The following is a 22,786-nucleotide window of genomic DNA, read 5'->3' as shown; positions in this document are numbered from 1 at the left end:
AACAACTGCATATTCATGCATTTAAAGCACCTTAAAAGTCTGCATTGTGTTTGAATTCTTATTTTTAAAATTCAACGTTTAATTTTAGTTAGTTAAGCCAAATGAAGAATTGTATTTTTTTAAATTGTCAACTTAGAATTCCCCCCCCCATCTATTCATTATTCACTCGCCGGTTGCGGAAGTGTCTTCTCCGTCCCGCCGTGCGGTTTGACAGCGCTCACGGCCGTCTCGCCACTAATAATAATAATAATAATGATAATAATAATAATAATAATAATAATGATATCTATTTGGTGTAAAAATCGGGACCGATGTCTACGTAGCTGCAGTCAGATGCTGTGACGATTCGGAACCGACTGACTTGTTCATCATGTCGGAACTCGGATCCAAAATTGTACTTAACTTAAAAAATACTATTTAGAGTTTTAGGGTTTAACTAGAGTTTTGACTTTACTAGTCAACTTGTCCACCTTATAAACTAGTCAATGTGTCCCTCTTGTAAATGACTCGATTTGTTCACCTACTAAACTAGTCAGACCTGCTTGTAAATCATTCATCTTTTCCAGCTTGTGAACTAATTCATAAACTCCCCAACTTGTTCAATTAGTAAACTAGTTCATTTTCCATCTTGTAAGCCGGTCAGTTTGTTCACATAGTAAACTAGCGATGGGGGGGCGCAGTGGGTTGAACCGGGTCCTGCTCTCCGGTAGGTCTGGGGTTCAAGTCCCGCTTGGGGTGCCTCGCGATGGCCTGGTGTCCCTGGTGCGTTAACTAGTGATCTTGTCCACCTGGTGAACTAGACAAATTTTCTGCTTATAAACTACTTAACTTGTTCACTGAGTGAACTTGTCACCCTTTGCTGCAGTTTTTAAAGAGCTCATTTTGTCACCTAGTGAACTTTCCCAGCTTATAAACTGCTCATCTTGTCTAGTATGCAAAACAGTCATCATGCTAAGTTTGTAAACTACTTGTCCACTAGTAAATTCCACCAGCTAGGAAACATCTCAGCTTTTCCATCTTATAAACTGCTCACTTTGTCCGGCTGGTAAATTCGTCAGTACGTCCAGTTTATAAACTAAAACTCAACTCTTCCAGACTCACTTCTCCCATGATCAAAGTTCATGTAAGGTGTAAATATTTATATGCTATAATTTTAAGATCATGCCCGGATAAACCTTTACGCAGCTACTCTTCTAATGTAATGCAAATGTTTATATGTATCTCAGAAAAAAACATTATTACTAGGAAGATGATCAGGAATCATCGATATTCTCACACACACACACACCATCTGAAACTACTTGTCTCATACAGGGTCGCGGAGAGTCAGAGCCTAACCCAGCAACGTGGGGCGAGGGGCTGGAGGTGGAGGGGACACACCCAGGGCAGGGCACCAGTCCATCGCAAGGCACCCCAAGCAGGACTCGAACCCCAGGCCCACCGGAGAGCAGGACTCGGTTGAACCCGCTGCGCCACTGTGCCACCGCACCCCCTCTCATTGATATTCTGATAAAGTTTTATGCAGCTCCTTGTGTGATGAACATTGGTGCATATGGTGGAAAGAAACTAACTGTACTTAAGAATCACACGTCTGCATCTAAGTCTCTTTTCCTGCTAATGTAATGTTCACATTGTATTTTCTGTGAGACGTACATTGCTTTGCACAAAATAATCTACCAAATGAATAAATGTAAAATGTAAATGTAAGTAAGTTTCAGGCTGTATGAAACGATAGGACGCAGATGTGCTACTTTGCATTAACAGCGGTGCGGCCGTATGACCTCCGCAAGTGCAGATGTCCGCGATGGGTGGCATCTGGAGAGAACTGTCACACACACACACACACACACACACACACACACACACACATTTTCAGAACCGCTTGTCCCATACGGGGTCACGGGGAACCGGAGCCTACCCGGTAACACAGGGCGTAAGGCCAGAGGGGGAGGGGACACACCCAGGACGGGACGCCAGTCCGTCGCAAGGCACCCCAAGCGGGACTCGAACCCCAGACCCACGGGAGAGCAGGACTGCGGTCCAACCCACTGTGCCACCGCACCCCCAACTGTCATACACCAACTGTTTAAAGTTTATTGAGCCTCGCATTTATAACGGATTAATTCCAACACCTACAGGGTTAAATTACTGACAGCACAGACTGGCTGCACTTGGCAGTATAGTGGGCAGCTTAGGATGCTCATGTCACACATAGAGCAGCAGGTGGCGCAGTGGTTAAAAATCTCAGGGAGGGATGTATCCAAGACTACCTAAGACACAAATAAGACATATAATCAGTTATAATATATAATTGAAATAATAATAAAAATAATAATAAAATATATTATCAGAAAGGTTTATCCGGGCATGATCTTAAAGCTATAGAGCATGAACATTTACACCTTACATGAATTTATGAGATCGTGGGTGAAGTGAGTATGGAAGAAATGAGATTCAGCAGCTCTGAGTGAGAGGGGGAGGTCGTTCCACCACAACGAAGCCAGAACCGAGAACCTCCGTGCTTTACCTTTCGTGCGTGGGACCACCAAGCGGGCAGAAGTAGAAGAGCGAAGCGGTCTGGTTGGGCTGTAGCTTATGAATATGTTCTCGAAACAAAAGATAGCTGAACCCTTTTACCTCCTTTCCCTGCGTCTGTGGAAAAGGGCCAAGGTGAAGGAATGCTCTGTATTCTAGAACTCTCTGCAGAAGGTCATAGCACAGGCACACAAGAAAAGCATGTAAAGATGAATTCCATATGGTGAACAATGTAATAAGGGATAATCCAAGAGTAACTACAAGTAAATCAGAATAATCATTAAAGAGATGTATAATATGGAGTAAATAATAAAAAGGTAAGTACACTCTCATGCTGGGAAATCACACTCTTCAGATGGACACCTCAGTGTGGCTGAATCAGTCACTATTGGACACTTCTGCATCTTTGAGAGTAAAACACACTGCTTTGTGTCCACCACGAATGTTTAAGGCTCTAAGAGGAGGTTGCGATTAAATCTCGAGGACAGGAAGTCAGCACAGAGGTTTACTGCATGTGTCAGATGGCTGATTAATGGTTGCTGTGGAACAATGGGCATGATTCACGCTGTAAGTTTGGTAAGTGTGGACTGCAGCTTTAGGCTTTAAACTGATTCTTTCTGCTTCGTGCGCTGATATCGTGTTGGAGTCAGTGAACAAAGCGTAGTTACTGAGTTCAATGTTGTTATGTACCTTTCATCATAAGGGCAGTGGGTGGCGCAGTGGTTAGAGCTGTTTCTTCACAAATGAAAGACCCAGGATCTGATTCGCACTCCTGTGGTAGTAAACTAGACCCTCGATCAAGATAGTTTACCAGAATTTATACAGTAAAAATTACGCAGATGTACGCACACACACACACACACACACACACACACAGTGGCTGAAGCCGCTTGTCCCGAGGGGGGGTCGTGGCGAGCTGGAGCCTAACCCAGCAACACAGGGCGTAAGGCTGGAGGGGGAGGGGACACACACGGGATGGGACGCCAGTCCATCACAAGGCACCCCAAGCGGGACTCGAACCCCAGACCCACCAGAGAGCAGGACCTGGTCAAACCCGCTGCATTACGGCACCCCTGCGCCCCCCTTACCCAGATGTATAAATGGGTAAATTGTGGTAAGTAACTCAGTGTAAACTGGAGGAAAACATCAGCTAAATGAATAAATAAATACATTTAGCACATCCTTAGAATTAATTTAGTTTGAAAGAATGTGTTATTGAAATATAATTAAAAGCAAATAAATTTCTGAAGAATTGTTTATCGTCAGTTCGTCCCAGAAGCGAACGGGGCAGCGAAAGCAGCGACTGTTGGGTCCAGAGGAAAAGGCAGCCTTCCTTGAAAGGGATGAGGTTCGAGACACTGGGGCAGCGGCGTATTGAAACACAGCAGCGCCCACATACCCGGTTTTGCCAGCGTTTGTCATCTCCACTGCGGTTTCTCTCGCGTTGCCCTGCACACGCCGGCATCACACATTCCTGCAGTACACTGTCTTTTCACTCGTTTCCGACCCATTCGTGTTCAGTGTTTTCAACGCAAATACAAACAAACAGTGTATTAGACAGGAATCCATAATATCATTTTCATATTGATTCTTTTTATGAGAAATATGACTGCTTCTGGAAAAAATGTCCAGTTGTTCCATATTATGATCTTGCCTATTACTGTATTACTCTCTCGGGCCCTGACTTTATATGTAAAAGTGTATTTGCTTTTTACCGCATTTGCCAGCACTGGTGGGCGTTCATATAAACTGGATCAGTCCTCTGAAGTCCTGTCTTTCATTAACCTTGTCCCGTTGTGTTTCTGAATACACGTTTTATTGTCAGGTGAACGATCCAGCGTTTACATGTTGTCCACACATCCCTTACCGCAAGAAAAATCTTTATGCATTTATTTCCCACACATATGTATTCCAAGCAGACTGGCTTTCCTGTCCACTGGAAAATGGGTCAGTATTACTGTGTGTCTGGCGGGGGGGGGGGGGGGGGGACACGACACGCAAACTTCTGCTGTGGGAAAATAAACAGCAGACTTGGAGACTCGCATGGGCAAAAATTCCATTGTGTCCCTTATCCACCCCCATGTGCTCCTTTTCCTCTTTTAAACTGCCACACATTGCCCTAGCAGTAAATTAAATAGTTAACATGTGGCTTTACCAAAGCCTGACATTTTTTCCCTCTTTTTACATGGTTGTAAGACTTTCCCATATTGTCCATGTGAGAAGGACAGAGGATGGCTTCCTAGAGGTCAAACAGCACCTTATTTTGCCACCTTACTCTGTCCAGCCAACATCATGGCGAGATGGAGCCTATCCCGGGAACACAGGGTGCAAGGCTGGAGGGGGAGGAGAAACACCCTGGACGGGACGCCAGTCCATCACAAGACACCCCAAGCAGGGCTTGAGCCCCAGACCCACCACATAGAGGGCACCGGCCAAACCCGCTGTGCCAGCACACCCCCATACGTCTAGCCACGTGTTTTAATTCTGGTGGTAAACGCACTTTGTTAATTGATTTAAAATGATATTATGTCGGGGTGCGGTGGCGCAGTGGGTTGGACCACGGTCCTGCTCTCCGGTGGGTCTGGGGTTCGAGTCCCGCTTGGGGTGCCTTGCGACGGACTGGCGTCCCGTCCTGGGTGTGTCCCTTCCCTCTCCGGCCTTACGCCCTGTGTTGCCGGGTAGGCTCCGGTTCCCCGTGACCCCGTATGGGACGAGCGGTTCTGAAAATGTGTGTGTGTGTGTGTGATATTATGTCACTATATGTCTCAAAAAGGACTTTTCTAGTAGTCTTGTCACACAGTGGCGAGTATCTCCTGTTCTCTCTGCGGTAGTTTCTCTCATGACATGTTATGAAATTCAAATATGCTGGAGATATGCTTAATTTCAGTCACACCGCTGTCACTCTTGATACTGCTATCCCTGCATTTCCATAGAGGCGTCAGATACGACTCCACAGTGGTTTTGTGTGAGCGCTTCCCAGTACGACGGTCCCACAGTTCGCTTTGCACAGAGCCAAATTATTATTTTTATATTTCTCCCGGACAGGATGTAACAGAGGTCTGCGAGGTTCATGTCCCGAGACCCCGAGGAGCTGCGCATCACCATGGTGGCCCTTCTCCAGAGCCCTTGCCAATCTCGCTTCCTGGCCAGATGCAGAGAACAAACAGAAAACTGTCAGCCGAGTGCTGAAAGTTTCATTCTGTTAACATTTTTCTTGATCTGTCGTGATATATAGCAATAAAAACTCATTGTTCAACCTGAGCCATAAATACTTTTACATATATTTAACAGACACTTTTCTCCAAAGCGACTTCCAATGAACTCTGTGTAGTGTTCTCAGCCCACACACCTTATTCACCACGGTGACTTACACTGCTAGATACACTACTTACAGTGGGTCACTCATCCATACATCAGTGGAACACACACACACACACACTCTCTGTCACTCACACACCATGGGTGACCTGAACAGCATCTCTTTGGAGTGTGGGAGGAAACCAGAGCACCCAGAGGAAACCCATGCAGACACGGGGAGAACATGCACACTCTGCACAGACTGAGAGGGGACTGAACCCATGTCCTCTCACACCACCCAGCTGCTGTGAGCCACCATGTTGCTCTAAATATCATGTAACATTTTTACATAAAAAAGTTCCAGATCAGGGGTTTTTAACCAGGTTTCAATGCACCCTTTGAGCATCTGTGGATGAAGAGCAGGCTTGCTTTGAAAATAACAGTCCAACTAAAGTCAAGTCGAAAATATTAAGGCACCGTTTCTACTATTTATGATATCATTCTACGTGACGATAATAAAGTTCAGTGAAAGAAATTTTGTACAATATTTTCTCTGAATGTTTTATGGCCTTTTTTAAATAAATAGATGCTTTTGTAACAGAACGAACTTCAGGCCCTATTTGGCTGAGAAGGTTGTCCTCTTCAGCATTACATTTTCATTTATTCATTTATCAGACGCTTTTCTCCGAAGCGACATACATCTCGGATAAAAAAATACATTGTGTTCATCACATTAGGAGAACGAGAGACATAGTTGCATTTTTGTGACTCTTAGGTAAAGTTAGTTTGTTTCTTTCCACCATATAAACCCATATTCATCACATGAGTAGCTCCATAAAACTCAGAATAGATGATCCCTGAAACCCCTTGTCCCATGCAGGGTCACGGGGAGCTGGAGCCTAACCCGGCAACACAGGGCGCAGACCTGGAGGGGGAGGGGACACACCCAGGATGGGACGCCAGTCTATCACAGGACACCCCAAGCAGGACTCGAACCCCAGATCCGCCAGACAGCAGGACCCCACCATGTCACCCTTACCTTCCAACACTTTTTGTTTTTTAACGTACAATACAGAAGTAGTAGCTGTGTAAAGGCTTATCCAGGCATGATCATAAAGTTACGGTGCATTAAAATTTAAACCTTACCTGAGTTTAAGATGATATGGGCAAAGTGAGTCTGAAAGAGGTGAGTCTTCAGACCCTTGTTAAAGGATCTGAAAGCATCTGCTGAAAGCAGAATCTTAAGCATTAACTGTCTTTAGTATTTTATCTTTGTATGAACCCTGAACTAAACTTTTTTTTTTTCCCCCAGTAGATACTCTTTCTTAACACTTAACACACAGCAGCACCTGACATTTACTGTGCTCCAGTAGCCGGTGCTATAATTTTACCGTGTTTGAAGGAACCCTACGCACACAGCGAGCCTCTTCCTATCTGGATGACATTGTGCGGCGGTTGACTTTGCTCTTGGAGTTCACAGTGGTCATGCCATGACTCAGGTGTTTCTCAGGTGCACTGACGTGTGAATCCTTTGCAGTAAATGAATGCTTTTAACATTTACCATGTTGACCTCACCCAGTGTTTACCCTCGAAGGACAGTGCAGAGGGTGGTCAAATGCTGCTTTGAGAATATTAATCTAATTTAATGTGAACACAGTCCTTCAAGCCAAACGCAGAAATTAAATTTTGGCATTTTTAGTTTGAAGCTGACTCGTGCAGCATACAAACTTAGTGACTTCTTTTTTTTTTTTTGTCAGGATGGGAGGTGTTGTACCTGCTTCCTTCCCTGCAGCTCATTAAACCACTTTAAAGTTTCTCCTCAGTCACTGTGGACTTGGACTCCGGAGAGTTTTCTGCGAGGCCGGTTCTGTAAACGATCCCGACACAAGCGGTGGAAGAGACCCGGGTTTGACAAGTCGGCACGTGCGCGGAGGAAGCGCGCTCCCGTCCCGGTCCTGCGGGTGGTGATTTTTTTTTTTTTTTTTTTTTTTTTCTTCTCCCCCCTCCCGGTTCGGACGCACCAGAGGGCGGGATTTGTTCGGCTCTCCGGACTTTTTCTGCGAGCTTTGCCGAGGTTTCCACCGCAGACCTGCAGACTTTCGCGGCTTCCCGGGAGCCGAAGGTGTGTGTTTGCGCGTGTGCGCGCGCGCGAGCGAGGGGGCGCGTGCGTGTTTGGCTGCGTTTGGGATTCTCCCGGAGCGCTCCGTTTAGTTTACCTGCTGCTCATCCAGCAGCGGCCACCTGGACGAGGAGGTGCGCGAGCGGCGGGCTGCACGAGACGAGAGTCACTCCGGGACACGTTCCTCCTTCCTCGAGGTAAGAGCGATAGAGAAAGAAGAAGGAGAAGAACTTCAAGAAGGACGGAGGTGTTGGACGGCGCGTATCACCTGCGGCGCGCCCGCGTGCGTGGCTTTTCCTCCTGCGCTTTTTTTTTTTCCGCCTCTTTTGGACCGTCTGGTGGACTGGCAGCCTTAGGTAACACACTTGTGAGCGAGCTGTACCTGTGGAAGAGCGATCTTGTGCAGAAACTAAGTGTGCGAGATCTTATCTGAAACTCCCCGCTTTCCGTTTGCTGCTCGCGGAAAACGCGACGACGCGTCCTGCTTCGCAACTCGGAACTGCCGGCGCCGGTTTTATTTCTCTTATTATGAAGTCGCAGACTCGGACCAAGATCCACTGATCGTTCATTTTAAAGTCGTGGGATAATGGTTCATCTGCTTTGTCGGTCCTGGTGCCAGCAGAAGAACTGCGGTTATCTAAGTTCCAGTGCTGGTTGTGAAGTTGAAGTTCTGTAGACCGGGGTTCCAAAATTAGTTTGGTTCTAAAACTTCAGTTGACCCTTGCCCACCACCTGCTGACTTTAAAGTTCTAGCAGATCAGTAAACTAAATTCCAAAATGTATTAGTTGTAAACTTAAAGAACTTAAGTTGATGGTGTTTCACAATCCATGAACGGCAAAGTTGCACAACTTCAGCAGCACAGGTTTCTAAATGGGTTGAGTTTAAATTTGCAGAACATCAACAGACCCTGTTCCACCACGTGCCAATTCCTAAGTTGCGGAACATCTACAAACTAGGCCTAATCGGCTCCCTTTAAAATTGGAGAAACTCAGTAGATCACATACTGCCATCCATGGATTGTAACATTGACCAACATCAGGCTAGATTCCAGCACTTGTTTGTGAAATTGCACAATTTCAGCAAATCAGGTTCTGACACTGATTGTGAAGTTGCAGATCTTCAGCAGACCTAGAGCCACCCTCTGGTAGTTGCAGCCCAGGTCCCATCCAGATGGAGTGGCGAGAGCAGTCCACAGTGAGCTGCGACGTTGCCTTTGCAGAAGCCCAACGATGGGTCGAGGTAAGTGCTGCCCAGCTGGTGGTCAACAGTGTTACTAACCCTGATTTTGTGTGTGTGGTGGATAACTTTTAGTTCTGCTGGTCCAGTGCCCTTTTCTCCCAGTCACTATTAGAACAGTTTTTACTGTGAAGTCGTATTACAAGTTTAAAGAAACATCCGTTTCGCTTGGTGTTGTCATTTCCCCATAAACAAATGCATTATTCTTAGAGGTGAACATGTATATAAAATGTAGAAGCGAATGACAAAAAATGCAGTAAAGTAGATTTTATTAAATGTGGAAAATTCTGACTTGCGAACATCGTGTTAAAAATTACAGTAACCTTTTGTCTGTATTGCGGTCAGCTGGAAACCTCAAGGTTCTGGAGCTGTCTGTGATTGTCTTTTGAGTTTAATACTTTGGAATTACGAAAATATTTGCTCATAGCCTACAAACAAACTGCTGAAATGCTCTCTCTTTGAACCCATAGATGTTTGCTTCTGGTTTGATCCTCCAGCAAACTCCCATTTGTCAAGTCTTGTCTGGACCTGTTGGCCAATTTTAAAGGGCATTAGTGGAGGAAAGAACACAACCAAAGGGGTTAAAAGACAAAGTTTACCCCAATTCTGCTTCTTGGGTGTGGGTGGTTTATTTCCAGAGCCAGAGGCAAATTATCCCGAGATCTGTAGCTGTGAGTGTAGCGATGGCTCCCGGCGTTGACAGGTCATTTTCTCTGAGCTTTACAGATGTTCTCCATGCTCTAATATGATATATTTGCTAAAACTCGATAGGCGCTTGACACATGGGGGCCAAATTCAATGTCCTTTTGTGTCCTTTTATTTTCCTATGAAAACAGTGTGACAGCTCTTACACACTGGGTTGCTGCGTACCAGAGATCCATTTAAAGGCCTTGAGTGGTGGGTTCTGTACTGAAACAGATGAACATTTGTCACTTGTTGTGGGATCTGTATACTATGCTTGAAAATAAGTAATCTTATTTTTACATCGACAAAACAAAGGATGAACAGGTTTTGCATGTGTGTGTGTGTGCGCGCGCTTATATGTTGGAGCAGATATCTTCCAGTGTGGTGTTTTTAGACATCGTCTCAGCGTTCAGATATGAATGAAATGGGTCGGCTGGTGGTGCAGAAGTTGGGGGGTCTTGCGATTGAAGACCCAGGTTCAAAACCCACCTCCTTCTGTCATACCCCCGAGGAAGGTCCTTACCCTGAATTGCCCAAAATTACCCAGCTGTGTAAATGGGGAAAATAATTACAAATATATTACAAACTTAGTTTTGTCCAAAGTGTCTTACAATGGTATCATATGAATGAATAAAGAATATTTTGGTAATGAGATATAGTCAACTCAGGGTAGCAGTTAGTGCTCAGAATTGACCAAAACCACTGACCAATCGCAGGAAGTCAGGATCACTAACAAATCTTAGTTAGTTCTTAGTAAATGGTGCTTATTAAAGTGTAAATTGCTTTTGTTTCCAGCTTCTGTCCTTGTCCTCTTGATTGTCATTAAGAAGTTATATGTACTTGCAGTGAATGCTTTATTTCAGTTTGATGGTCTGACTCCAGTGTGAGCTGAGGGTTAATGGAGCTTGAACTGGTGGATCTTACTGCAAAGCGGTGGGGCATTTTTCTCTAGTTTTGTCTGTCTCCCTCATGGACACCACCAGGAAATGGAATGAGTCATTTTTTTTTACATTTAAATTCTCCATTCCCATCACACTGGTGTCCATGTGTGCATATGCAAAGCTGGCAACAGTTATGGAGCCATAATCTTTTAATATCTGGAGCTCAGTTTTTAATCCTGTTCCTACTTCTGGGGAAAAATATTTCGGGAAAATACCCCATGCCAAGAAGTGTGCCGATCCTTGCAGAATTTTGGACCTGTCTGTGGAAAGAATGGTTGTTCCTTCACAACTCATTTGAAATGAATTCCGATTTGCATCAATTTCGGTGACATCTAAGAACTGACCTCCTCATTTGCTCTTAATGTATTATTTTTTTTTTCTTTGCAATTTGCTTTGCTGGCTGTTTCGTATCAGCTATTTGGATTTTAGTTCCTTTCAATAAAAGGTCCTGTCAAACAGCTGGCTTCAAAATCCAATCTAGTTATAAAAATGTCCACATACTTCAGTTAGTACAATGGAGTAATAACAGGGTAAGAATGTATTTTAATGTACTGACAAGCACTTGACTCTTTCTGCAGTCCGCAGTGCATGATACACACGTTTAATGTGTGTGTCCAACAAGTCATATACTTTCAGATCATCATAACTAAATGTTGTTCAGTTTCTCCCAGAAAACATTTAAAATCAAATATTTTTTGTGCTTTTACCATGGGTAATTTTTCTAAAGGAATGTGGAATGTCATGGCCTGGCATGAACCGTAAGTTTACAAAAAATGTTATGCAACATCTCATTAACGCATATTTTTAGGCTATAACCTCTGTTTAAATTGGAAATATTTCTGACCTCATAAATAACCCGGGAAAGGAAGCGTAAAGGTAGGCGGGTGGTTCTTGTTTCAAACTCAAAGCATAGTTCTGATCGTCGAGTCTGAGCGATGAGGTTCTCCCGACTGCTACTTTAAAGACGGAGGTCAGAACGAGTGTTGGACCTCTGAAGAATGTCCCCAAAAGCTTGGTATGCAGTAACGGACGTCCAGTTTTTCATTAGACTCCCTGCCCATCTCGCTAGCCCTATATTAATGGTGCAGTTTATGAGGATTTTCTTGCCTCTTCCCCAGTGAATTTCCCCCCAGCAGGGTGTCTCGCTGTCCAAGCTGCGCCTGTAACTAAACAAATATTGTTGTTTCACAAGAGGTGAATCTGCATGCCTTCCCTACGACGTCAGCCCTCTCGCACCCGTACACTGGCCCATTGTGGTGGCGGCAGGGTAATGGGTTCTGTGTGTGTGTGGGGGGGGGGACACGCATGTGTGAAACAACAGGCAAATCACCCCGGTTCTTCTTGGTGAATAATTAACTAGGTTTGCAGGCTGGAGGGCAACCTTAAGATGGCAGCATCGTGGGGGGAGGTGGGGTGTGCAGTGTTAAAGCTGGGTAAACATTCAGGAATGTGTCGCATGCAGACATTCCTGCACAGGGTTTTATCGCGGTGAGCTCAGAGATCCACCTTTGCTCCCCACTCACCCCTTGACAGTCTCAGATTGGGGTATCACGGGAGGGGTATCAGCCTCTAGGTGGAGCCCTTCTCTCCTTTTCCCATCACGCTCGGCTGTGACGCTGCTCTTCTAGTTGCCATACCCGTCAACTTTTTTTTTTTTTTTTGGTGAGACCACCTTCCGGGCCATTCGCGTGTACGGTCTGAACACGCAGCCGTGTTCGCGGTGAATACGCTCGTGCTCCGTGCCACCTCAACTTCCTGTACTACATAAAACCCACCTTCAAGCGGTAACATGAAATATAATCTTTCCCCTACTGCTAGAATGGCTTTTTTTGTTGCTGAAATGAATTCTGTGATATCATTTACAGTCAAGCTCTTTTGAAACGGTTTGTCATAGAAATTTAGTATGGGGCATGGACACATTTACGAAGCTCCAAATAGACTGTTTTTCACTTTAGACCACAGAGGCAAAAAAATAAAACCCACAGTGGGATTGTTTCGCCAGTGGGAGGTTGGAAAGGGCTGATCTGTGAATATTTGAAGAGGTTGAAGTGAACGGTCGTGGTCATTCTGCTGGCGTTTGGGGGCAGCCCCGGAAATTAGCAGGTCGAAGGTCCGTGTGACATTTGTCGGCTCGCCGCGCGGTCATCGAGAGTGACCGTGTGGCCGAGGGACAGAGCAGCGATTCGGGCTCTCGCGGAAACGTTGCTCCACATGTTGCAGTGGCACTGGGAAAAACTTGCTGGAAACTGGGAATTGAGTTCATGAACGCCTTTTGGAGAGTTGACCGACAGGTAAGACAGATGTTGGACAGATGAGGGTATGGGTTTACCAACCCAAACGTGCTCTTCTGTGAATGGAGGTCTGGAGAAACACAGGTAAATTTGCATGACTTGATGCGCTAGGTAAAGTTTAAAGCATATATACAGTACATACCTACATGTTCTTATATTTTTATTGCAATATTGATTATTAGGTAAAGTAGAACTTGATTAATCGTGATGGAAATTGTACTAACAGCAGTGTTTCAGTATTGATTATCAGTATTGAGTACTACTGTTTCAAATTTAAAAGATCATCTTTTTGGGGGGGCCTTACACTGCTTTTGTGCTGCATTTCCTTTTCAGCAGCGTGTTAGTAACTCCTACCCAGAACTTTGGGTGGTCTTGTCTGCTGGAAAAAGGGGTATCTTCTACTTCGTAAACGGTAACGTCTTGTTTGCAATGATGCGCAAAGAGATGCCCCAAGGATATCCAGTTCCCAGCATCAGAAACGGGTGAATTTGCATAAGTTGCAGATATAATTACTATCAGTTTTCAGTGCTAAGTTTGTATACGTTTCTAACCCAGGAAATTCACACGTATTTGTTAAAATATCACAATATTAAAATTAATAATGAAAAAAATAACTATTGAAGCAATAATTACTCTAATGCTTTCTTTTTTTTTTTATTTGTATTATTGTGTATTTACCTGTGCTCTTTCATAGCTTTTACATAGTGCATACTTAACAAAACAGGTTTTTTTCCCATAGCCAAAAGACCCGTTTTAGGTAAACGGGACAAAATTGTACTGTGTGTGTGTGTGTGTGTGTGTGTGTGTGTGTGTGTGTGTGTGTGTGTGTTACGCTGCTGTAGCGCATAAATGTGTGAATGACTGTAGGGAGTTCAGCGCAGCATTTCAGATATGACACCCAAAAGGTGTCGGCTCAGTTCTACTTAATGTCGAGCGTCGTTTTAGAGAAAAATGTCCATTAGAGGATTAAATGTCAATGTCTCGTGCTGCTCCGCTGTCAGGAGGTGCACAAAAATCCAAATTCCACCCACATAAATGCAAAGAAATGGCTCATAAGTCAAAGTTGGGGGGGGTATTACATGAAACTCGTAACAGGGTCAGGTTCTCGTGTCTCGGGGACCTCTGTGCTGAGTTATATTTCCCAGCTGAGCCGTTTTTGGTTTTGATTCCATGTCGGACGACCCGCTCCCTTCTTGGGTGAGCGCTGCTGGAAATCTCCACATGCCGTTCCGTTTGAAATTCTCCTGCCGTAGAAATTCCAGCTGAGCTTTCAGACTTGCCGGCAGTCATCGATGCAGCTTATTTCCTCGTGAAACCGGGCTTCCCGACACCAGCCCTGACCGCGGCTCTCGGGACCCTCAACCGAATGAGCGTGCCGCGTGTGTCTGTGTGTTATCTGTAGGGGTGAGCGGCGTGAGAGCGCCCTGCAGGCGAAGCCCTCCTCTACGGCTCTGCAGAAAGAAGGATGCTCTGTAATAAAGCTAACCGAACCATAACCACGTTTCCTGGAGAACCATTTGATTTATTTTTTTTTTTTTTTTTTCTTTTTTCCCCTCTTTCTCCTCCCCTGGCAGCCAGTTTAAGGCCGGAATATTTTTGTGTTTTCGGGAATGCGTTTCTTCCTCCGCCTGTGACTAAAAGCGCTGTGTGCCAGGCCTTGCTGGTTTAGTTTTGTGATGGTGTGTGTGTGTGTGTGTGTGTGTGTGTGTGTGTGTGTGTGTTTTTGTTTGTCCGAAGAAAGGATCCAAGCGGGCCGCAGCGCCTCATTGTCCCTATATGAATGAACAATGGCTGTAGCTGTAGTTTTAACCAGTTCAGATTTAGGCTTCGGGCAACAAGGGAGGGGGCGGGGGGGGGGGTACCATCCACTCCCATTTGAAGGCCGAAGCCGTGTATAATTTTTTTTTTTTTTTTTTTTTTTATGACTTAGTAAATGAAAAGTCCTGAGCTGGGCGTAGCTGTTTCTCCGTAATTAATGTTGGTTTTGCTCTGGAGGCGTTTGAGAGGAACGGTGGTCGTAACGGGGTAGGATTACGCCGCGAAACCAGACGCTCGCTCCGCAGTCCGCGCCACGCTCTTCGCCGTACAACCGTGTAATTAACCTACCGTTGCCGGGTCAGGTATGTGGCTTTTGTGTGTTCGGTCGGCGGGGGGGAGAAACGTGATCCGGTAGCACCAGTAGCAGTTGTTGCTTTTAAGTCGGTCTTCCTGTTGAGTCCCTAATTTATAGAATAAGTGCAGCTACCTGTGGGATTGATGCTTATGCAGGATCGGGTCAGTGTGCGGCACCCAGGCGTGGTTTATTCCTTATTGCCCTACTAGTCAGGTTTGGTTTGTGAGTTGGTGTGTGGGGAAAAATTACTTTACAGGATTGCAGTGTCATGCTAAAGAATCAGATAATATACAGTATTGTGCAAAAGTCTTAGGCACTTGGATGTTTCGCAAAAATATTTGTTGTACACGGTTATTTAGTATCTTCTGCATGAGTGTCAATGGGAAAGAGCATATTCTAGATTTTTTGTAAAAAGTTCAAGTATTACAGTAAGGGGTTTGTCATTAAAGGAGAGTGTGTGTGTGTGTGTGTATATATACACACACACACACACGTAGAAACCTCTTATCCCGAGTGGGGTCACGGCAAACCGCAGCCTGACCCAGCAACACAGGAGGGTGTGAGGGGGAGGGGGGACACCCAGGACAGAACACCAGTCCATTGCAAGGCACTCCAAGCGGGACTCGAACCCCAGACCCGCCGGAGAACGGGACCCGACCAAACTCGCCACTACCCTGCTCGGGGCAAGTGGTTGTTGACAGTGGATGGTTGCTAAGCTTTCTAGGAAGTTTAGTCATTAAGAACATTATTTTTAGAAGCATTCTCACTTTACAGCTTTTCCCCCAAGTGCCTAAAACTTTTGCACAGTACTCTACTTTTTTCTAATTTCCAGATAATATACCTTTTTGCATTAATTCCTGTAGCTGACACTTTTCTTTAAAGCAACTTACAGTGTTGAGGTTAGTTATTCACCCATTCATAAAGCTGGGTAATTTTACTGGAGCAATTTAGGGTAAGTACCTTGCTCAAGGGTACTACAGCCAGAGGTGGGGATCGAACCTGCGACCTTTGGATCCAAAGGCAGTAGCTCTAAGCACTACACTACCAGCTGTTGTTAAATTTATTTCCCGTGTGTATTTCCTTGTGGTATGTAGCCGGTCAGACCAAACAATGCCTTGGTCTGGATCTCCTCTGAACGCGTTGCTGCAGGGGACAGAAAACCGAGGTCTGGATTCTGTAGTTATAGGCTGGTACCGCTTGGTTTTGCATGAGTATCGTAGTGTGAGGTTATCGGCTCCCGCTCATATGAATGCGGGTGTGATTGCAGACCTGCGTTTCAACAAATTTCCTAACCTCCCCGGTCAGGTGCTCTGCTGACACCTTGTCCAGCAGCGGGGAAAAGAAGCACGTTTAAATCGCGGGATTAAATCCACGTTTTCGTGTCCCCACCCCTGCAGACTGGGTCTGGGAGACGCTGCTAGGTCCGGTTACTCTTGGGCCGGGGTGATGAAACCCATGTTATCTTCTGGCGTTAAGGCATCGTGTATCTAACAGGAGGGCCGTTTCTGGATATTGCTTTGGTTTTATTTAGTTTGCAAAGCTGCATGTAATCCATGTGATAATGAGACAAGCGACAAGATAATGAGACAAAATTTGTTCATTGGCAAAACACTCCTCGGGAATATAGTGCACCTGTTTGCTGAAAATGTGTTTGTATACATAGAAAAATTATAAAAATTTTAAAATTAATATATGTATTGCATTTATATATTAGTTTTTCAAATGTAAATATATATATTTTTTTACTTGGTGATAACCACAGTAATTCATTGTGTTCTCAGAACCAACAGCAGGTGGCAGCTTGTTTACTATTTTGTTTACCGTGTTTGCACAGAGGAGCCTTGAGGCCTCTGTGTGCGCTGTGTGTCTCGAACCTTGTACCGTATGTGCGCTCGCTTCCATGTATTTGGCTCCTCTATCGAAGGGAGTTTTCTGCTGTCCTTGTTGGCGGAGATATATTCGTTAATGTGTATCCTCCCTATTGATTAAATAAAAACTGAACGAATCTGAGTACCATAAAATTTCACATGCGTGAAAATGTTGTAAGTCAAACTAGGGCTTGAAAAAGGGAATAAAAGAAATATCCACTTTTGTTTGGAATCAGTTCTTCGTGTTGACATGAGAGGCCGAACGTCAAAGGCCAAGTTGGCTGGAATGCGAAGCAGTTCTGATAGAAGGTCTGTAAGCAGCCGATGGTCGTCACGGTCCGGTCGCATGAAACGCGGAGCGGTCCTGTTCGCAGCGCTCAGTTTTCAGCTCCGTTTACATAAGTGTATTTATTGCACCCAAAGCGCATTCTCGATGGAACCGTTGTAGGCGCTGTTGGTTTGAATCGCCTTCTACAAACAGAGCCTGTGGTACAATACCCCGTTGAGCTGTGAAATGGTCTCTTATGTTGGTGGTGGTGATTATAGCCCTTCATCTGAAATGGAAAAACTGTCGCCGGCACAGTCCCTCTTGTGCTGAGACCTGGTCGCGGTCAAGTCTTTGGTGTGGAAAACGGAATCTCTTCACTCCAGTGGAAATAGTCCCATTTATTTATTTAGCAGACACTTTTCTCCAAAGCGACTTCCAATGAACTCTATGTAGTGTTATGAGCCCACACACCTTTTTCACCGCGGTGACTTACACTGCTAGATACACTACTTACACTGGGTCACTCATCCATACATCAGTGGAACACACACACACACACACACACACTCTCTCTATCGCTCACACACTATAGGTGAACCTGAACAGCATGTCTTTGGAGTGTGGGAGGAAACCAGAGCACCTGGAGGAAACCCACACAGACTGAGTGGGGATTGAACCCATGTCCTCTTGCACCACCCAGGTGCTGTGAGACAGCAGAGCTACTCGCTGTGTCACCGTGCCAAATATTATGTTGATTTGACGCTTTTGTCCAGAACAGCTTAGAATGTTAAGCCACCTACAATTATTTATCCATTTATACAGCTGGGTAACTTTATTCTATCAGTTTAGAGTGAGTACCTTGGTCAAGGGATTCGAACCTGCGACCTCTGTCCAAAGACAATGGCCCTAACCACTGTGCCACATACATAATTTTTTTTTCGTGTTTGATTTGCAGGTCTTAAATATGTTTCAGAATATATGTTAAGTTGTGTTCCTAGTTTGTTTTTTTTGAGTGTTTATATGACTTTACGTACAATGAATCATCCCCCCCCCCCATGTTCAGACATTCCAGTTTTTATATTTCAGCGGTTTATTCTTCATCCTGTGTGCTTGTGTGTTTCCGCGTCGTCGCTTTAACTGAAAGAGGTTAACCAGCACTATTTTGTTTTATTTGTCAAGTAATGGTCTTTTAAATTGCGCATGAATGTGTTGTGATTGCTGGTTTGGTCGAGTATTTTGTTGGCTGGTTGTCATGTCTTATGGAGCTTGGTCTGTGTGTGTGTGTGTGTGTGTGTATGTGTGGGGGGGTTATTGTTTTGGGCCTAATAAAGGAAAATGTGTGTTTTGTACTTATTCTATGTGCAGACCCTTTTTTTGAACCTAATAAAGGCATGTGTGTTTGTGTGTAGAGGGGGTGCGGTGGCGCAGTGGGTTGGACCACAGTCTTGCTCTCCGGTGGGTCTGGGGTTAGAGTCCCGCTTGGGGTGCCTTGTGACAGACTGGCGTCCCGTCCTGGGTGTGTCCCCTCCCCCTCCGGTCTTACGCCCTGTGTTACCGGGTTGGCTCCGGTTCCCCGGGACCCTGTATGGGATGAGCGGTTCTGAAAGTGTGTGTGTGTGTGTGTGTGTGTGTGTGTGTGTGGCTTTCTGTGAGTGTATATAGTATATAAGCAATATTTAGACTGCAGCTCCCTCGCATTCAATGTTCCTGCAGATCTTCAGTGATTCATATCAGCTCTACTTGGCCTTCAGATTATTCTGGAAAACAAAGCTAAAGAGCCTCCACAGTGGAACTCTTGTTTTTCACCCCCCCCCGACATCCTCACCCCTCTCCTCTGTCTTCTCAGGAGGTCACCAGGAAGACGTTTGGTGGCAGACACTTCCGATCGGCGTTGGAGAACGGAGTCTTGCTCTGCGAGTGAGTTCTTGACCCCCCCCCCACTGTCTGTTTCAGATCAGCGCTGGCCTGTTGGAGTTTGGGTTTGCCCACAACAGGTCACACACCCCTACTGCAGGTACCATTTAGCCCATGAGCTCAGATGAGGGGAATGTGCTGCATAGTGCTGTTCAAACCACAGCATTTATGAAACATTTTAGAATTTTTTTTATTTTTTTTTAAATTTTTAGACTTTTACCAGTGTGAATGTGGGATTTGCTCCACTGTGTTCAGATCTGCATGGGGGGGAAAAAAAGATTAATCAGCCAATGAATTAGTACAGGATGGGATGATACTTCATTAATCCCTGCCGGAAACTTCTCTCTCTCACGCACCACCTTAACACGACATGTGACAAAACTGAGTCTGTGGGACTCCCCGGCAGAGATCGCACCCCCCCCCAGTAGAGGACGTCATTAAATATGACGGTGTAAACTGAGCTCCTGACCTGCTGTGCTCCACAGTGAAAGGTGACGTTGCCATTGCTTTCACATCCTTGTTTTGGGTGTGTTCCTCAACTCTAATCACTGACGGAACCAAAATGATGATATCCGGACTTAATGAAGCACCAAAGTGTCGTGGAGGGAAACTTGGATTCTCTTGGTAGAAATCACAAAACCCAACAGCCTACCCCCTATGCCAGTACATGCTTAGTACATAACCCTCATTGTGTTTGACTTCAGCTGGATTTAATGTTTAATGAATCCCGTTTCCAAACCTGAACACGGCATGCGGGGAAGCAGCCATCAGTAGCCTGCCCCCTGCCCCGCCCCACCCCAGATGCCGTACTCTTGATGCCAGGGTTGGGTTGCTGTGGGGGGGGGGGGGGCCATTCCTATAACCTGGTCGCTAATGGGCTCCTTCATGAAACTCTGATGGGTGTGGGCAGCATCTTTGGGCGAACGTGCCAGGACATTTTAGCCGAACTCACGCAGTTGGGCCGCGTCCGTCTCTTCCCTCCCACCCCCCCCCGTCTCCGGGGTGGGGGGTGTTGGTTGCGGTGGAGTGTCGGGAAAAGACGGCTTCCTGACTTCTACCGGTCTAAAATGAACGCCGCCCCCTTTCCAGCGGCTTGGGTACACGCCGTCCCGGCGGAGCGGGAGCCGCAGCCGGGCTCCGTTCACATGGCACTTGTGCCTGCTTGGAAATTATGGGATGCTGGAAGCAGACATAACAGAGTATGAGTCATAACCACATTTAACTGCATGCCTCCCTTTGCCTTGGACTCGCTACTGAGATTCATTGAAATAATGTGATTGTGCAGGTTATTAATCTTCTTTTGGGCCTTTATTACCCCCCCCCCCCCCCCCCCCCCCCCCCCCAAATGTTAAAATAGCTCAAGGTGGGGCTGCGGAGTAGGAGAATGACTGTAAAGATTCCTACACAAGAGTAGGAGGGCTTTGTGATGCATCTAATCTGATAGTTGCCCAGCTCAAGTGTGTGTGTATCCTCAGCCATCCCTAGCAACAAGCACAATGTATAGTGATTAATTTAAAAAAAAATCAAATTCGCATCTCTCTAAACTATTGCTGTATAAACAGAAAGTGACTGAGCAGAACAGCAGTGCATTCTGGGATTGGGGAGCCCAAACAGTGATAAAATGAGACCATGAAAGTCTGTCTTTCTGTTCCCCACACACAGATAAAGTGGCAAAGCAGAACAGGTTGTGTGTGTGTGTAGGAAGGCGGGGAAACTAGAGGAAGTAGTGGAGGCATACACAATGCCACTGTTTGCACTCATCCTGCGAACACACACACACATACACACTCTCTTTTTTTGCCTGTTCCTCTGCAGCCTGATCAACAGGATCAAACCGGGGATCATAAAGCGAGTGAACCGGCTGTCCACCCCGATCGCTGGCCTGGTGAGTGCGAGGACCTGCTCTGCTGAAGTCCCCGACCGGTTGCGTGGGTGTGTGTGTGGGTTGTGAGAAAGGGAAACAAGTTTGAAGTGCCGATGCTGATGACTTGCACACAGTCAAAACAACTCTGATATGAAGTGGCACTGCGGTGCTATTGGCTCTGCTCATCTGAAGTGAAACCGTGGTAAGACGGCGCACACGGCATCTGGGGGTGTGTAAAAGTGTGTTTGAGCGAGCGCTGCAGAGAGGCCGCCGGTGTCGGAGCTTCCTGACCGCCATCCATGTAGCGGTGTGCAGTGCTACTGGGCTGCAGCTGAAGGCCCCATATGGGGCACTATGGAGCTCAAGGATGTTGTGAACATGGGAATCGAACCAGCAACCTTCCGGTCACAGTTTGTCCATGCATCTCATATTAAATCTGAAATGATAGCTTTGGAAGATTTTATATGCGCTGTGTGGTTGTTAAAGTGCAATGAATGGTATTGATCTATATACTCTAAGGCCCTGCTTTCGTCATAGTACATAGTGTAAATATCACGGTTACTAGGGTTACTGTAGATTACCCATATTCCCCCTCCCAGGGTTTGTGGCCCTGTTAGTCGTTTCCTGGGGAAATGTTGAATGCATATCCAGGAGAAGCTGAAGCGTTATATGAGACTTCGTAAGGTGAAAATGATAGATTAGATACATTTTGGATGTGTGAAGGGAAGCACAAAGATGATCCGCTGTAGGTTTTCGCGTCTCCGAGGACACGAGCAGGGCGATCGGTCCCTCGAATGAAAAGGCCCTTTGAATGGCGCTCGCTCGCCGTGAAATATGGAAATGTGCAGGCGCTGTGGTCAGGCTGTTCCGCAGGGCTTTGTCTTGCAGCGTTCAGCCAAATGAGAACAGCGTGTCGTGGGTTCGGGCCCGGCCTGGACGCGAGCCTCGCCGGGGAGGCAGCGGGGACCGCTCGGCGCCGTCAGCTCTGGGGTCCGGTTCTAACTTTCTCGGCCGGCGGACTCCCGGCTCCAGGCAGCGGGCTGCACGGCGACTTTCCCCGGCCAGGATCCTTCGCTCCGCGTGACACCAGCCCCGATCGCTCCGGGTGGCTGTTTTGGAAAAGGCTCGACCCAAAAGTCGAAACCTGAAATTAACCAAATGGCTGTAAGCGAAGAGCTTGACTGAGCCGTTAATGAAGTTGCCGTCCAGATCCCGGTGCAGCGCTCATGTCGCTCCTTGCTGCATATTAATGGACCACAAATACTTTCCTACTACTGCTTTTCGTTCTGACCACAAAAATTAAGTTTAGAGAAACTGACCTCACTCAGGTATTTTTGTCCTCCCTTTATTCATCCCAGATAAAGTAGTTAAAACCCACTAAATAGAATACACTTAACTCAAAGCATTACAATAAAAAAAATCATTTAAATTATTACTGAAAGCTACATGTAAAAACGAGCTCAACTCAGAAATGTCCGAAATTCTCGTTAGAAGTGAAAGATGATGGTTACGCTCTGAGACACGGTGTAACACCGTATCGGTATGTTTCGTTCTTGACATGACGTATGACTTGCGACAGCCTGGGCTTTACAGCCATCCATTCAACCTTATTATATTATGTTTGAGTCCTAAAGTTTTCTCATAATGTCTAACGA

General features: G+C 45.8%; 1 protein-coding gene across 2 annotated transcripts in view; it reads left to right on the top strand.

Annotated features, from left to right (window-relative positions):
• Positions 1 to 7,853: 7,853 nt before the first annotated feature.
• Positions 7,854 to 22,786, top strand: part of lmo7a (LIM domain 7a) — a 52,013-nt gene continuing 37,080 nt past the window's right edge. Inside the window, exons 1-4 of one of the 2 annotated variants that reach the window (XM_029256653.1) lie at positions 7,854 to 8,148; positions 9,062 to 9,191; positions 19,200 to 19,270; positions 21,083 to 21,152. In XM_029256653.1, the coding sequence (XP_029112486.1) occupies positions 9,123 to 9,191; positions 19,200 to 19,270; positions 21,083 to 21,152 (210 nt within the window). In that variant the 5' untranslated portion in view covers positions 7,854 to 8,148; positions 9,062 to 9,122. The remainder of the gene's footprint in view (positions 8,149 to 9,061; positions 9,192 to 19,199; positions 19,271 to 21,082; positions 21,153 to 22,786) is intronic. The other variant, XM_029256652.1, reaches the window with a different exon arrangement.

This window comes from Scleropages formosus, chromosome 12 (assembly GCF_900964775.1).
Source record: "Scleropages formosus chromosome 12, fSclFor1.1, whole genome shotgun sequence".
NCBI lineage: Eukaryota > Metazoa > Chordata > Actinopteri > Osteoglossiformes > Osteoglossidae > Scleropages > Scleropages formosus.
Note: the sequence above shows the minus strand (reverse complement) of the source record. Positions and strands in the feature narration are given on the sequence as shown.